Below are 16,091 nucleotides of genomic sequence, written 5' to 3' on the forward strand. Positions count from 1 at the left end.
GGGAGGAGGGATAGGTAGGGGAGAGATGGAGGATAGGGAGGAGGGATAGGTAGGAGGAGAGATGGAGGATAGGGAGGAGGGATAGGTAGGGGGAGAGATGGAGGATAGTGAGGAGGGATAGGTAGGGGGAGAGATGGAGGATAGGGAGGAGGGATAGGTAAGGGGGAGATGGAGGATAGGGAGGAGGGATAGGTAGGGGGAGAGATGGAGGATAGGGAGGAGGGATAGGTAGGGGAGAGATGGAGGATAGGGAGGAGGGATAGGTAGGGTGAGAGATGGAGGATAGGGAGGAGGGAGAGATTTTTGTATATATTTTTTATTTCACCTTTATTTAACCAGGTAGGCAAGTTGAGAACAAGTTCTTATTTACAACCTGGCGACCTGGCCAAGATAAAGCATAGCAGTTCGACAGATACAACGACACAGAGTTACACATGGAGCAAAACAAACATACAGTCAATCAATAATACAGTATAAACAAGTCTATATACAATGTGAGCAAATGAGGTGAGAAGGGAGGTAAAGGCAAAAAAGGCCATGGTGGCAAAGTAAATACAATATAGCAAGTAAAACACTGGAATGGAGGATAGGGAGGAGGAGCAGCCAGGGATAACCGATTAAATAGGCATTCTGTAGTCTGTGGTTGTAAGTCTGTAGTCTAAAGTCCATAGTCATATGTCCATTTTCACATCATTGATTCAATTAAAATCCATTTCCTGAAATGATATTGAGAAAGGCTGAGCTTTGTGCGTCATACATACTGACACATTCTGACAAACACTCACTTCCAAGTCTCTCTCTCTCTCTCTTCCTCTCTCTCTCTCTCTCTCTCTCTCTCTCTCTCTCTCTCTCTCTCTCTCTCTCTCTCTCTCTCTCTCTCTCTCTCTCTCTCTCTCTCTACCCCTCTCCCCCTCTCCCCAAAGTACTGAGTGACAGAGTTGTCTCTCTGCTCTCCTGAGAGGGAACATTAAATGGACGGTGCTTATTTGGGCAGAGATGATACCTCTCAGGGGATTAAAACTGTTGAATTGGAGTGTGTAGGAGAGAGAGATAGAAAGAGTGTGTTTGGATGGGTATGAGAGGTAGTGAAGAGGTCATTCACTGAGATTAATGGGATGTGCCTGGGTTGTTGCCATGGTAAACAGGGTCAAAAGTGTCTGGTTGGAGTTTGTGTGTGTGTTACATATCCTCACCAGACACTAACTTGTGTGTATGTGCTTGCGTGTATTGAGTGTGTGTTAGAGAGTATCGGCCTATATTGCCACCTTTGAAGTGTACACTGAGTTGTTGTGTTTAACTGTCTCTGAAACATGACTGACTGTCACTCTGACTGTTACACTGACTGTCATTCACTCTATCCTATGTATTTCTATGTACCCTAGGCATTTCTATGTACCCTAGGCATTTCTATGTACCCTATATATTTAAATGTACCCTATGTATTTCTATGTACCCTAGGTATTTCTATATACCCTGGGCATTTCTATGTACCCTAGGTATTCCTATATACCCTAGATATTTATATATACCCTATGTATTTCTATGTACCCTATGTATTTATATGTACCCTATGTATTTCTACGTACCCTATGTATTTCTATATACCCTATGTATTTATATGTACCCTAGGTATTTATATGTGCCCTAGGTGTTTCTATGTACCCTATGTATTTATATGTACCCTAGGTATTTATATGTACCCTAGGTATTTCTATGTACCCTAGGTATTTATATGTACCCTGGGTATTTATATGTACCCTATATATTTATATGTACCCTATGTATTTCTATGTACCCTAGGTATTTCTATATACCCTGGGCATTTCTATGTACCCTAGGTATTCCTATATACCCTAGATATTTATATATACACTATGTATTTCTATGTACCCTGGGTATTTCTATGTACCCTATGTATTTCGATGTACCCTATGTATTTCTATGTACCCTATGTATTTCTATGTACCCTAGGTATTTCTATGTACCCTGGGTATTTCTATGTACCCTATGTATTTCTATGTGCCCTAGGTGTTTCTATGTACCCTATGTATTTCTATGTACCCTAGGTATTTCTATGTACCCTAGGTATTTATAAGCAGCACAGGATTAGAGTGAAAGAGGAGGATAGAGGTAATGAAAGAGAGAGATGGAGAGATGAGAGGCCATTTCACTCAGAGTTAATTGATGTCTAGTCCGGTCAGAGTGGTTGAGTCATTACAGTGATACACAATGGTTCTTATTACTGAGCCTTAAACCACTGTCTGTCTCTAGCTTCCACATAGCAGGAATTATAGTTACTGAGCCCTAAACCACTGTCTGTCTCTAGCTTCCACATAGCAGGAATTATAGTTACTGAGCCCTAACACACTGTCTGTCTCTAGCTTCCACATAGCAGGAGTTATAGTTACTGAGCCCTAACACACTGTCTGTCTCTAGCTTCCACATAGCAGTAGTTATAGTTACTGAGCCCTAACACACTGTCTGTCTCTAGCTTCCACATAGCAGTAGTTATAGTTACTGAGCCCTAACACACTGTCTGTCTCTAGCTTCCACATAGCAGTAGTTATAGTTACTGAGCCCTAACACACTGTCTGTCTCTAGCTTCCACATAGCAGTAGTTATAGTTACTGAGCCCTAACACACTGTCTGTCTCTAGCTTCCACATAGCAGTAGTTATAGTTACTGAGCCCTAACACACTGTCTGTCTCTAGCTTCCACATAGCAGTAGTTATATTTACTGAGCCCTAACACAATGTCTGTCTCTAGCTTCCACATACACAGAAACATGGTTGCCATGTTCTCAGAACATAGTAATGTTTCAGACACGTTTCATGTTCTAGACCTGCTTCATGGGAACGTTGCAGGAACCATTCTGTGTAATAGTTGTCAGGACATCTCCTGATGGTCCCCCACCAAAAAAGTTATCCCCCAAAAACTTAAGGGCTTTCTGTCTAGTTGTCTAATGTTGGTGGGGCATGTTAACCTGTTTTAATGTTACTCCTGAATCACTATGATCAAGAAAATAGTTTGTCTTGAGTGTATTTTTAACAGAGCTGAGATTTACTTCAAAGTACATTCACCCTATTGTTTAATCAAATTGTTTCATTTACAAAAGTGCCTAGGTATGAGAGGTTAGGGCTTCTTCTGGACAGGGCTGAACTATACTGGCCCAAAAAGCACATGTCCTAGATGATTGGGGCATTGGTTAGGGAGTTTGACATTGGTGCTTGTGGCCTGGCTTCCAGACTCTGTCCTCTAGGGAAGCCAGTCACCCTGCTCTCATGTTCTTATATATACAGTATGTTAATGTACTTATTTGGCAATAGTTACAACACACTTATCTGATCTAATTAAAATGAGCTCATCAATGACATGTTTGTTCTACATTGTATATGTGGTGTGGTATAGAGTTCTCTTTGAGATGCTCAGCTGTTTACATTTAATGTGTTCTGAATTCATGCTGAGCTTTCAATGACCAGGTTTCCATCCAACGTTTTTATGGGAGAGTAAAGTATATGTTGGATAAAAGATGTAATGAAATTAAATATTTGTCGCTAAACATTCCTCATATTGACAAAACAAAATACGCTAGACAAGGTGGGATCTTTTTGTGTCAAATATTGATATAACCATCATATTGAAAGTAAACTTGGAGTCACGCAATGACATGTTGTGTGGTCCTCCCACTACGACTCAGGAAACCATGCACTTTATTAGGCTACAGATGAAATAACTTATGATGAACTTCACAGGGAGGAGAAAGGTCTGATGAACTTCACAGGGAGGTGAAAGGTCTGATGAACTTCACAGGGAGGAGAAAGGTCTGATGAACTTCACAGGGAGGAGAACGTTCTGATGAACTTCACAGGGAGGAGAAAGGTCTGATGAACTTCACAGGGAGGAGAAAGGTCTGATGAACTTCACAGGGAGGAGAAAGGTCTGATGAACTTCACAGGGAGGAGAACGTTCTGATGAACTTCACAGGGAGGAGAACGTTCTGATGAACTTCACAGGGAGGAGAACGTTCTGATGAACTTCACAGGGAGGAGAACGTTCTGATGAACTTCACAGGGAGGAGAACGTTCTGATGAACTTCACAGGGAGGTGAAAGGTCTGATGAACTTCACAGGGAGGAGAAAGGTCTGATGAACTTCACAGGGAGGAGAACGTTCTGATGAACTTCACAGGGAGGAGAAAGTGCAGTGATCTTGATGCTCCTTTCTAATAAATATCCAGGGATCTGATTCTGGTGACATGATGATCGACACTTGACTGCCTTTTTGACAAATACAAATAATTTTGCTCATATCCTTAATAATCTCAGCATGTAGACCAACCTACCGTCACAGCCTACCCACACTGTATCTGCAAGCTGTTGGCTATAGTGCACGTGCCAACACCAGAGTAGACACATTGGCTATTTACCACAACAGTGTTTGTGAGAAAGCTATCGGTAGAGTAGAAATGTAATGTAAACACATACACCCACTGATTTATATCAGCAACAAATCCATTTGGTGGAAACACACCACTGGTGGGAAAATGCGCATATTTTCATTATGCAGATTTTCTAATATTCACATGAAAATCTGTTGCCAATTGGATGGAAGCAAATTTAATTAGAGCAGACAGATGACATTAAAATATTTTGCTAAGAATGTTAGAGTAGGGAGATTCACATAGCGGGTCTAAAACACAGGCCAACAACACCAATGACGAACACCCTAGCCACTGTCCCAATAAGGGATATATCTAGGTCATGTGCTTATTGGGCCAGTATAGTTAGGCCATGTCCAGAAGAAGCCCTAACCCCTCCTTCCTAGGCAGTAGTGTAGATCAGAAACAACTTGATAGGTGGATGGCTGTAAGCAAAGGGGTATATTCATATCTCAGCTCTGTTAAAAATACACTCGAGACACATTTGTATTGATCATAGTGATTCAGGAGGATCATTTTAACAGGTTAACAAGGCCCACCAACATTAGACAATGATAGTGAAATCACTTAAATAGCTGAAATAAGTCAGTCACATTACAAACGATAGTAGTCAGAATAACTGATACATGACACAGCCATTGTGACGTAGAAGGAAGATTGGTGTATCGTGTCCCAAGAGGTTGGTAGTTCAAATCCCAGGTGAGGACTGCTGAATAATAATTACTTGAGAAATCAACATTCAAAATGTAATCACGTGTGTCAAATATGTAAGTTGAAGAAATGTAATATTAAAATCAATGTGTGTGAGTATCCTTGACAATGAGCTATGGATGGATCAGTGGTTCACCAATCAGGGCCTTAATTGGCTTGGCAACAGTAACAAGTTGTAAAAAAAAAAAAAAGAATATTCTTGCAACATTCTCATGAAACGTGTCGAGAACAATAATTCTGAGAACATGGTGACCACGTTCTGTGTATGTTTGGTGAGACGTGGAAGGAATATTGTCCCAACCGTCAGGAAACTGGATACATGAATGTTCCTGCAACGTTCTCATGAAACGTCTCTAGAACAATAATATTGTGTAGTCTTTGAACGTGGTCACCACGTTCTGAAAATGTTCTGTTTGACGTTAAGGGAATGATCTAACTCTAACATAAAAACATGCTAAAAACAGTATCGTAAGGTTTTTACTAACATAGATAGAATGTTCCCCTAACTAACGGAAAACTAGACACACAAACAGTAGGGGAACATCATAAAAACATTCTCTCTCCCCACTTCTTGTTGGAGGGTGGGGGGTTGGGGGGTTGTATTTATTGAAATAGGACAGTGAAGCCGAGACAGGAGAGATTGTGAGTCAGAAGGATGTGGGTCACCCATATTTTCAAATGAATACTACAGATGATGGGGAGGAGAGACCAGAGAGGACATACGAGAGGAAGAAAAGACACATGGAGAGAGATCTGAGTCTGAGCTGCACTTAAAGAAACTTCTAGACGTTAGAAGATAAGAGGTGAAGGGGGCAGGTGTTTCTGGTGTGAGCCAGAGTCCTGGTGAGAATTGGTTTGTCCTGAGCAGATAATTGCCATTGTGATGGGAACGGCCGTGACAGCTGAGGCTGAAAGGAGAGCACATTATGTGTTGTTGGCTGCTGTTCTGATCTGCTCACTTCTGTGTCTCCAAAGATATTATATTTTGTATAGAGATATGTTTCTCCACTCTCTATTTTCCTCTGTCCCACCAGGAAGCCGGCTCTCCATCAGTCTCCCACTGTGTGTGTTTGTGTGTAGCTGTGTGTGCTTCACAAATGATTCCTAGTTTGACTGAGTGAAGGTGGTTACGTGGTTGTTAAGGGCTGGAGTGTGTGTGTGTGTGTGGTTGGTGTGTGTGCGTGTGTTTAACCACATGAAAAATATATACTATGTATACTATGGTATGAATACTGTAGTATTACCATGTTTAAATACTATTATATTCACTGTAGTGTTTTTGCATTACTGTAGTATACTGTAGTATTTATGCTAGTGTTTTTGCTAACATGACTGTAGTATACTGTAGTATTTACTGTAGTGTTTTTACAGACAATACTGTAGTATTTACTGTAGTGTTTTTACAGACAATACTGTAGTATTTACTGTAGTGTTTTTACAGACAATACTGTAATATTTACTGTAGTGTTTTTACAGACAATACTGTAATATTTACTGTAGTGTTTTTACAGACAATACTGTAATATTTACTGTAGTGTTTTTACAGACAATACTGTAATATTTACTGTAGTGTTTTTACAGACAATACTGTAATATTTACTGTAGTGTTTTTACAGACAATACTGTAATATTTACTGTAGTGTTTTTACAGACAATACTGTAATATTTACTGTAGTGTTTTTACAGACAATACTGTAATATTTACTGTAGTGTTTTTACAGACAATACTGTAGTATTTATGCTAGTGTTTTTGCTAACATGACTGTAGTATACTGTAGTATTTACTGTAGTGTTTTTACAGACAATACTGTAGTATTTACTGTAGTGTTTTTACAGACAATACTGTAATATTTACTGTAGTGTTTTTACAGACAATACTGTAATATTTACTGTAGTGTTTTTACAGACAATACTGTAATATTTACTGTAGTGTTTTTACAGACAATACTGTAATATTTACTGTAGTGTTTTTACAGACAATACTGTAATATTTACTGTAGTGTTTTTACAGACAATACTGTAATATTTACTGTAGTGTTTTTACAGACAATACTGTAATATTTACTGTAGTGTTTTTACAGACAATACTGTAATATTTACTGTAGTGTTTTTACAGACAATACTGTAATATTTACTGTAGTGTTTTTACAGACAATACTGTAATATTTACTGTAGTGTTTTTACAGACAATACTGTAATATTTACTGTAGTGTTTTTTACAGACAATACTGTAGTATTTACTGTAGTGTTTTTACAGACAATACTGTAGTATTTACTGTAGTGTTTTTACAGACAATACTGTAGTATTTACTGTAGTGTTTTTACAGACAATACTGTAGTATTTACTGTAGTGTTTTTACAGACAATACTGTAGTATTTACTGTAGTGTTTTTACAGACAATACTGTAATATTTACTGTAGTGTTTTTACAGACAATACTGTAATATTTACTGTAGTGTTTTTACAGACAATACTGTAATATTTACTGTAGTGTTTTTTACAGACAATACTGTAGTATTTACTGTAGTGTTTTTACAGACAATACTGTAGTATTTACTGTAGTGTTTTTACAGACAATACTGTAGTATTTACTGTAGTGTTTTTACAGACAATACTGTAGTATTTACTGTAGTGTTTTTACAGACAATACTGTAGTATTTACTGTAGTGTTTTTACAGACAATACTGTAGTATTTACTGTAGTGTTTTTACAGACAATACTGTAGTATTTACTGTAGTGTTTTTTACAGACAATACTGTAGTATTTACTGTAGTGTTTTTACAGACAATACTGTAATATTTACTGTAGAGTTTTAGTTTTATTATCTTTGACATAGAAGTGGGGCTTTTCTCCTTGAGGAAATGTATTAGAGAACTACTAAATAGCCTAGTGGTTAGAGCGTTGGACTTGTAACCGAAAGGTTGCGGGATCGAATCCCTGAATTGACGAGGTAAAAATCTGTCATTCTGCCCCTGAACAAGGCAGTTAACCCACTGTTTGCTGGGTGCTGAACACCTCTCTGATTCAGAGGGGTTGGCTTAAATGCAGAAGACACATTTCACTTGTACATCTGACTAGGTATCACTCCTCACTAAAAGAGTACATTTTCCATAACCCGCAATTAAGTAGAACTGGAGTCTGAACAGAGAGTTCAGAGCTTCTACTCTTTTCTTTACCCTGTGGGGAACACAACATATACTCTATACATGGCATGAAGGTTTTTCACTCATTGTTGGGGGGAGGGTAGTGGGTGGGATATATGCAAATGAATACTGTAGTATTACTATATTGCTTGTCAAGTTGTCTAGGTGTTATAATTATTTCAGCTCTGCCCAAACTTGAAAACGTCTCACCACGTGAAGGATGCAAAGGGATTCCTTTTGAGTGTTTAATGGTTTTGATGCCATTTGTTGAATATGTTGAAACAGTTGATTTGTTGAATACAGTAGTTGAATGATAGAGGAATAAGGAATAGGTTGATAACCAGTTGATTTGTTGAATAGAGTAGTTGAATGACAGAGGAATTTATTTATTTATTTATTTATTTTTTAAATATATTTTTTCACCTTTATTTAACCAGGTAGGCTAGTTGAGAACACCTTTATTTAACCAGGTAGGCTAGTTGAGAACACCTTTATTTAACCAGGTAGGCTAGTTGAGAACACCTTTATTTAACCAGGTAGGCTAGTTGAGAACACCTTTATTTAACCAGGTAGGCTAGTTGAGAACAAGTTCTCATTTGCAACTGCGACCTGGCCAAGATAAAGCATAGCAGTGCGAACAGACAACACAGAGTTACACATGGAGTAAACAATTAACAAGTCAATAACACAGTAGAAGAAAAGGGGAGTCTATATACAATGTGTGCAAAAGGCATGAGGAGGTAGGCAAATAATTACAATTTTGCAGATTAACACTGGAGTGATAAATGATCAGATGGTCATGTACAGGTAGAGATATTGGTGTGCAAAAGAGCAGAAAAGTAAATAAATAAAAACAGTGTGGGGATGAGGTAGGTGAAAATGGGTGGGCTATTTACCAATAGACTATGTACAGCTGCAGCGATCGGTTAGCTGCTCAGATAGCTGATGGTTGAAGTTGGTGAGGGAGATGAAAGTCTCCAACTTCAGCGATTTTTGCAATTCGTTCCAGTCACAGGCAGCAGAGTACTGGAACGAAAGGCGGCCAAATGAGGTGTTGGCTTTAGGGATGATCAGTGAGATACACCTGCTGGAGCTCGTGCTACGGATGGGTGTTGCCATCGTGACCAGTGAACTGAGATAAGGCGGAGCTTTACCTAGCATGGACTTGTAGATGACCTGGAGCCAGTGGGTCTGGCAACGAATATGTAGCGAGGGCCAGCCGACTAGATCATACAAGTCGCAGTGGTGGGTGGTATAAGGTGCTTTAGTAACAAAACAGATTACATCCAGTTTGCTGAGTAGAGGAATAAGGAATAGGAATAGGTTGATAACCAGTTGATTTGTTGAATAGAGTAGTTGAATGACAGAGGAATAAGGAATAGGAATAGGTTGATAACCAGTTGATTTGTTGAATAGAGTAGTTGAATGACAGAAGAATAAGGAATAGGTTGATAACCAGTTGATTTGTTGAATAGAGTAGTTGAATGACAGAGGAATAAGGAATAGGAATAGGTTGATAACCAGTTGATTTGTTGAATAGAGTAGTTGAATGACAGAGGAATAAGGAATAGGAATAGGTTGATAACCAGTTGATTTGTTGAATAGAGTAGTTGAATGACAGAGGAATAAGGAATAGGTTGATAACCAGTTGATTTGTTGAATAGAGTAGTTGAATGACAGAGGAATAAGGAATAGGAATAGGTTGATAACCAGTTGATTTGTTGAATAGAGTAGTCGAATGACAGAGGAATAAGGAATAGGAATAGGTAGATAACCAGTTGATTTGTTGAATAGAGTAGTTGAATGACAGAGGAATAAGGAATAGGTTGATAACCAGTTGATTTGTTGAATAGAGTAGTTGAATGACAGAGGAATAAGGAATAGGAATAGGTTGATAACCAGTTGATTTGTTGAATAGAGTAGTTGAATGACAGAGGAATAAGGAATAGGAATAGGTTGATAACCAGTTGATTTGTTGAATAGAGTAGTCGAATGACAGAGGAATAAGGAATAGGTTGATAACCAGTTGATTTGTTGAATAGAGTAGTTGAATGACAGAGGAATAAGGAATAGGTTGATAACCAGTTGATTTGTTGAATAGAGTAGTTGAATGACAGAGGAATAAGGAATAGGAATAGGTTGATAACCAGTTGATTTGTTGAATAGAGTAGTTGAATGACAGAGGAATAAGGAATAGGTTGATAACCAGTTGATTTGTTGAATAGAGTAGTTGAATGACAGAGGAATAAGGAATAGGAATAGGTTGATAACCAGTTGATTTGTTGAATAGAGTAGTTGAATGACAGAGGAATAAGGAATAGGAATAGGTTGATAACCAGTTGATTTGTTGAATAGAGTAGTTGAATGACAGAGGAATAAGGAATAGGGTGATAACCAGTTGATTTGTTGAACAGAGTAGTTGAATGACAGAGGAATAAGGAATAGGTTGATAACCAGTTGATTTGTTGAATAGAGTAGTTGAATGACAGAGGAATAAGGAATAGGAATAGGTTGATAACCAGTTGATTTGTTGAATAGAGCAGTTGAATGACAGAGGAATTAACGAATAGGAATAGGTTGATAACCAGTTGATTTGTTGAATAGAGTAGTTGAATGACAGAGGAATAGGAATAGGAATAGGTTGATAACCAGTTGATTTGTTGAATAGAGTAGTCGAATGACAGAGGAATAAGGAATAGGAATAGGTTGATAACCAGTTGATTTGTTGAATAGAGTAGTTGAATGACAGAGGAATAAGGAATAGGTTGATAACCAGTTGATTTGTTGAATAGAGTAGTTGAATGACAGAGGAATAAGGAATAGGAATAGGTTGATAACCAGTTGATTTGTTGAATAGAGTAGTTGAATGACAGAGGAATAAGGAATAGGAATAGGTTGATAACCAGTTGATTTGTTGAATAGAGTAGTTGAATGACAGAGGAATAGGAATAGGTTGATAACCAGTTGATTTGTTGAATAGAGTAGTTGAATGACAGAGGAATAAGGAATAGGTTGATAACCAGTTGATTTGTTGAATAGAGTAGTTGAATGACAGAGGAATAAGGAATAGGAATAGGTTGATAACCAGTTGATTTGTTGAATAGAGTAGTTGAATGACAGAGGAATAAGGAATAGGTTGATAACCAGTTGATTTGTTGAATAGAGTAGTTGAATGACAGAGGAATAAGGAATAGGTTGATAACCAGTTGATTTGTTGAATAGAGTAGTTGAATGACAGAGGAATAAGGAATAGGAATAGGTTGATAACCAGTTGATTTGTTGAATAGAGTAGTTGAATGACAGAGGAATAAGGAATAGGAATAGGTTGATAACCAGTTGATTTGTTGAATAGAGTAGTTGAATGACAGAGGAATAGGAATAGGTTGATAACCAGTTGATTTGTTGAATAGAGTAGTTGAATGACAGAGGAATAAGGAATAGGTTGATAACCAGTTGATTTGTTGAATAGAGTAGTTGAATGACAGAGGAATAAGGAATAGGAATAGGTTGATAACCAGTTGATTTGTTGAATAGAGTAGTTGAATGACAGAGGAATAAGGAATAGGAATAGGTTGATAACCAGTTGTGTCTTTAGGGTTGAACAATGAGCTGTTTGTATGTTGAGGACCCAAGCAAAGCTAAGCCCAAACATTTTATACCCATGCTTATCTGCCAGGTGCGCATGTAAAAGTAGTCCCTCCAGAAATCCTGGCTCAATTGTTTAGTTCCACCTGTGTTTTTGGGTTATCTGCCCTCTTGAGGCCTGGAGTTCTTTAAAGGAAGAGCTGCCATTGTGCTCATGTTTTGAGTGTTCTGTTTTTTTGATGCAACATTGCTAGATTACTACTGATTGTTTTTGCAGACACTGTAGTGTTTTGCGGACATTACTGTAGTATTTATTACAGTGTTTTCTTTGCAACAATACTGTTGTATTTAATATGGTATTCTACAAAATGCTATAGTAAGTACTCAACATGATTGAGGGGTATTGCACAGTGTGTAGTATAGTATTCTACAGTAAACTACAACATTATATAGTAAGTACTATAGTATGTGTCATGTCGAGATGTGTGTTCTGTGACTGGTGTTGAGTTGATGTGAGGGGCTAAAGACTCGGATCTCCTCTCACTGGCAGCCTCTGTTCTCTGTCACAGGAATGTTCACATAGCCAGGCCCTATGTATGTGAATTTGTGCTTTTTAAATGTCTGTGGGCATGGCCATACATGTGTTCATTAGTAAGGGGGTGGGCTGTCTGTACCATCTGTCTCCTACTTCTCTCACCGAGACACTAATTACAGGACTTTACACATTGCTCTGCTACCCAAGACACACACACACACCCCGGAGGAGCTATAGGAGAACAGGCTCATTGTAATGACTGGAATGGAATCAATGGAACGGAGCCATGATGGTATGAGGGCCAGATTAGGAATTTAGCCAGGACACCAGGGTTAACACCACTACTCTTATGATAAGTGCCATGGGATCTTTAGTCACCACAGAGAGTCAGGACACCTGTTTAACGTCCCATCCGAAAGACGTCACCCTACACAGGGCAATGTCCCCAATCACTGCCCTGGGGCATTGGGATATGTTTTTAGACCAGGGGAAAGAGTGCCTCCTACTCTATGTGTGTGTGAGCAAATTAAGTGTGTGTGTGTGTTGGAGTGTCAGTGTACAGAACCAGTGTATAGAACCTAAAAGGGTTATTTATCTGTCCACATAGGAGAACCCTTTGAAGAACCATTTTTGGTCCCAAAAGAGTTCTACCTGGAGCCAAAAAGGGTTCTCCTATGTGGACAGAGAAAGAACCCCTTTGGAACACGTTTTCTATGTGTGTAGAGTCCTGTGAGTGTGCATAGAGAATAACTAAATATTCAAAGGGTTCACTCACATAGTCCGTGTAGCCATTTTATTAGCTGTTTTAGTGGTCTTATTGCTTGGGGATAGAAGCTGTTCAGGAGCCTGTTGGTGTCAGACATGATGCACCAGTCCCGCTTGCTGTGCGGAAGCAGTGAGAACAGTCTATGGTTGGCTGGAGTCCTTAACCATTTTCCGGGCCTTCCTTTCTCGCCGCCTGATACAGAGGTTCAGGATGGCAGGGAGCTCAGCCTCAGTCATCTGCTGGGTTGTTCGATGAGTTTGGTACCATTCCATTCCAGCTATTACAATGACTTGTCCACCTATAGCTCCTATCACCAGCCTCCTCTGACCTCACCAGCCTCCTCTACATGGGCTCTGCTCCTGCTAACTACACCCATACAGACCTGATACTATTACATTGTAAATTCTCTGTGTAATCATTTGATGGTTGGAGCCCACTGGGAATTGTGAGGGGGATCAGAGCTGGGAGATGAATGATCTTGTGAAAAACTGGTACTAAAAGAAAGGTAGATAATGAAGGGGGGAATAAAGGGAGAGATGAGAGATGGTGAAAGAGGGAGAACAAGAGAGGGAGAAACAACATGGATAGAGAGAGAAAGAAAGGGGCATCCTATCAAACATTCTGCCAGCATGCACTCCCCTTCATTAGCATAAATTACAGGTCATCCACTTTCTCTTCTGTTGAATGTGTGTTAAACAGAACAGACTCTATAAAAATATCTATACAGTACCAGTCTGATGAATATCTCTCTCTCTCTCTCTCTCTCTCTCTCTCTCTCTCTCTCTCTCTCTCTCTCTCTCTCTCTCTCTCTCTCTCTCTCTCTCTCTCTCTCTCTCTCTCTCTCTCTCTCTCTCTCTCTCTCTCTCTCTCTCTCTCTCTCTGTCTCTCTCTCTCTCTCTCTCTCTCTCTCTCTCTCTCTCTCTCTCTCTCTCTCTCTCTCGTTGAGCATTCTATACATTACAGACATCCTCTGTTCTTGTCGCTCACCGCCCTCTCTACTGTCTCCTAGGTAACTACGGGGAGAGTGGGATGGAGGCCTTCAAGGATATGGCTGCCAAGGAGGGCATCTGCATCGCCCACTCTGGTAAGATCCTACTGGGGATGTCAGTAACCAGGAAGTACATCTAGTCTGAGTGCCACATGGGACTACCTCAGGGCGAATGGCACCCTATTTTCATGTAGTGCACTGCCATGTGCAACAGTAGTGCACTATGTGGTGAATAGGATATTAGGTAAGTTTCCCTTGGGGAAATTACATGAAGTGAAACAGGGACAATTTAATGACTCCTTAATCACTTACCTCATCTCCTGGTGTGTGTGTCTTATGGTAGGTAAGATCTGGAGCAACGCGGGGGAGAAGAGTTTTGATAGGCTGCTGGAGCGTCTCAGAACCCACCTGCCCAAAGCCAGGGTGGTAGCCTGCTTCTGTGAGGGCATGACAGTCAGGAACATCCTCATGGCCATGAGACGGCAGGGACTGGTGGGGGAGCTCCTACTGGTCGGCAGGTCAGTGGACACTGGACATGCAGAGGACACACACACAGAGAGACTGACACGCACACATTCTGACAGACACTGTACACAAACATACAGTATGTGGACACTTGCTTGTCAAACTTCTCAATCCAAAATCATGGGTATTAATATGGAGTTGGTTCCCCCTTTGCTGCTATAACAGCCTCCAGTCTTCTGTGAAGGGTTTCCAGTACTTTGCTGCTATAACAGCCTCCAGTCTTCTGTGAAGGGTTTCCAGTACTTTGCTGCTATAACAGCCTCCAGTCTTCTGTGAAGGGTTTCCAGTACTTTGCTGCTATAACAGCCTCCAGTCTTCTGTGAAGGGTTTCCAGTACTTTGCTGCTATAACAGCCTCCAGTCTTCTGTGAAGGGTTTCCAGTACTTTGCTGCATGCAGGACTTGGTTCTATTCAGCCACATGAGCATTAGGGAGGTCATGCACTGATGTTGGCTCGCAGTCGGCATTCCAATTCATCCCAAAGGTGTTCAATGCGGTTAAGGTCAGGACTCTGTGCAAGCCACTCAAGTTCTTCCACAGTGATGTCAACAAATCATTTCTGTATGGACCTCGCTTTGTGCACAGGGGCATTGTCATGCTGAAACAGGAAAGCGCCTTCCCCAAACTGTTGCCACAAAGCTGGAAGCACAGAATTGTCTAGGATGTCATTGTATGCTGTAGCGTTAAGATTTCCCTTCACTGGAACTAAGGGGCCTGAACCATGAAAAACATCCCCAGACCATTATTCCTCCTCCATCAAACTTTACAGTTGACACTATGCATTGGGGCAGGCAGCGTTCTCCTGACATCCGCCAAACCCAGATTCGTCAGCCGGACTGCCAGATGGTGATTCGTGATTCATCACTCTGGCATTGATCATGGCGATCTTAGGCTTGTATGCGGCTGCTCGGCCATGGAAACCCATTTCATGACGCTCCCGAGTAACATTTATTGTGCTGACGTTGCTTCCAGAGGCAGTTTGGAACTTGGTAGTAAGTGTTGCCACCAAAAACAGACAATTGTTATGTGCTACGCTGTTCAGCACTCGGTGGTCCCATTCTGTGAGCTTGTGTGACCTACCACTTCGCGGAGTAGCCGTTGTTGATCCTAGACGTTTCCACTTCACACTAACAGCACTTACCGTGCAAGCAGGGCAGAAATTTGACGAACTGACTTGTTGGAAAGGTGGCATCCTATGACTGTGCCAGGTTGAAGTTACTGGGCTCTTCAGTAAGGCCATTCTACTGCCAATGTTTGTCTATGGAGATTGCATGGATGTGCGCTCGATTTTATACACCTGTCAGCAATGGTGTATCTGAAGTAGCCAAATCCACTCATTTGAAAGGGTGTCCACATACCTTTGTATATAAAGTGTATATGTGTGTGTTTGTGTGTGGTGGGA

At 40.2% G+C, this 16,091-nt stretch overlaps 1 protein-coding gene across 1 annotated transcript in view; it reads left to right on the top strand.

The window, feature by feature from the left end:
• The window catches only part of LOC123993915 (metabotropic glutamate receptor 5-like), a 149,160-nt gene that overhangs the window by 20,756 nt on the left and 112,313 nt on the right, over nucleotides 1-16,091 (top strand). Inside the window, exons 5-6 of the mRNA XM_046296391.1 lie at nucleotides 14,187-14,261; nucleotides 14,509-14,683. Coding sequence (XP_046152347.1) covers nucleotides 14,187-14,261; nucleotides 14,509-14,683 — 250 coding nt within the window. The remainder of the gene's footprint in view (nucleotides 1-14,186; nucleotides 14,262-14,508; nucleotides 14,684-16,091) is intronic.

Source organism: Oncorhynchus gorbuscha, linkage group LG13 (assembly GCF_021184085.1).
Source record: "Oncorhynchus gorbuscha isolate QuinsamMale2020 ecotype Even-year linkage group LG13, OgorEven_v1.0, whole genome shotgun sequence".
Taxonomy (NCBI): domain Eukaryota; kingdom Metazoa; phylum Chordata; class Actinopteri; order Salmoniformes; family Salmonidae; genus Oncorhynchus; species Oncorhynchus gorbuscha.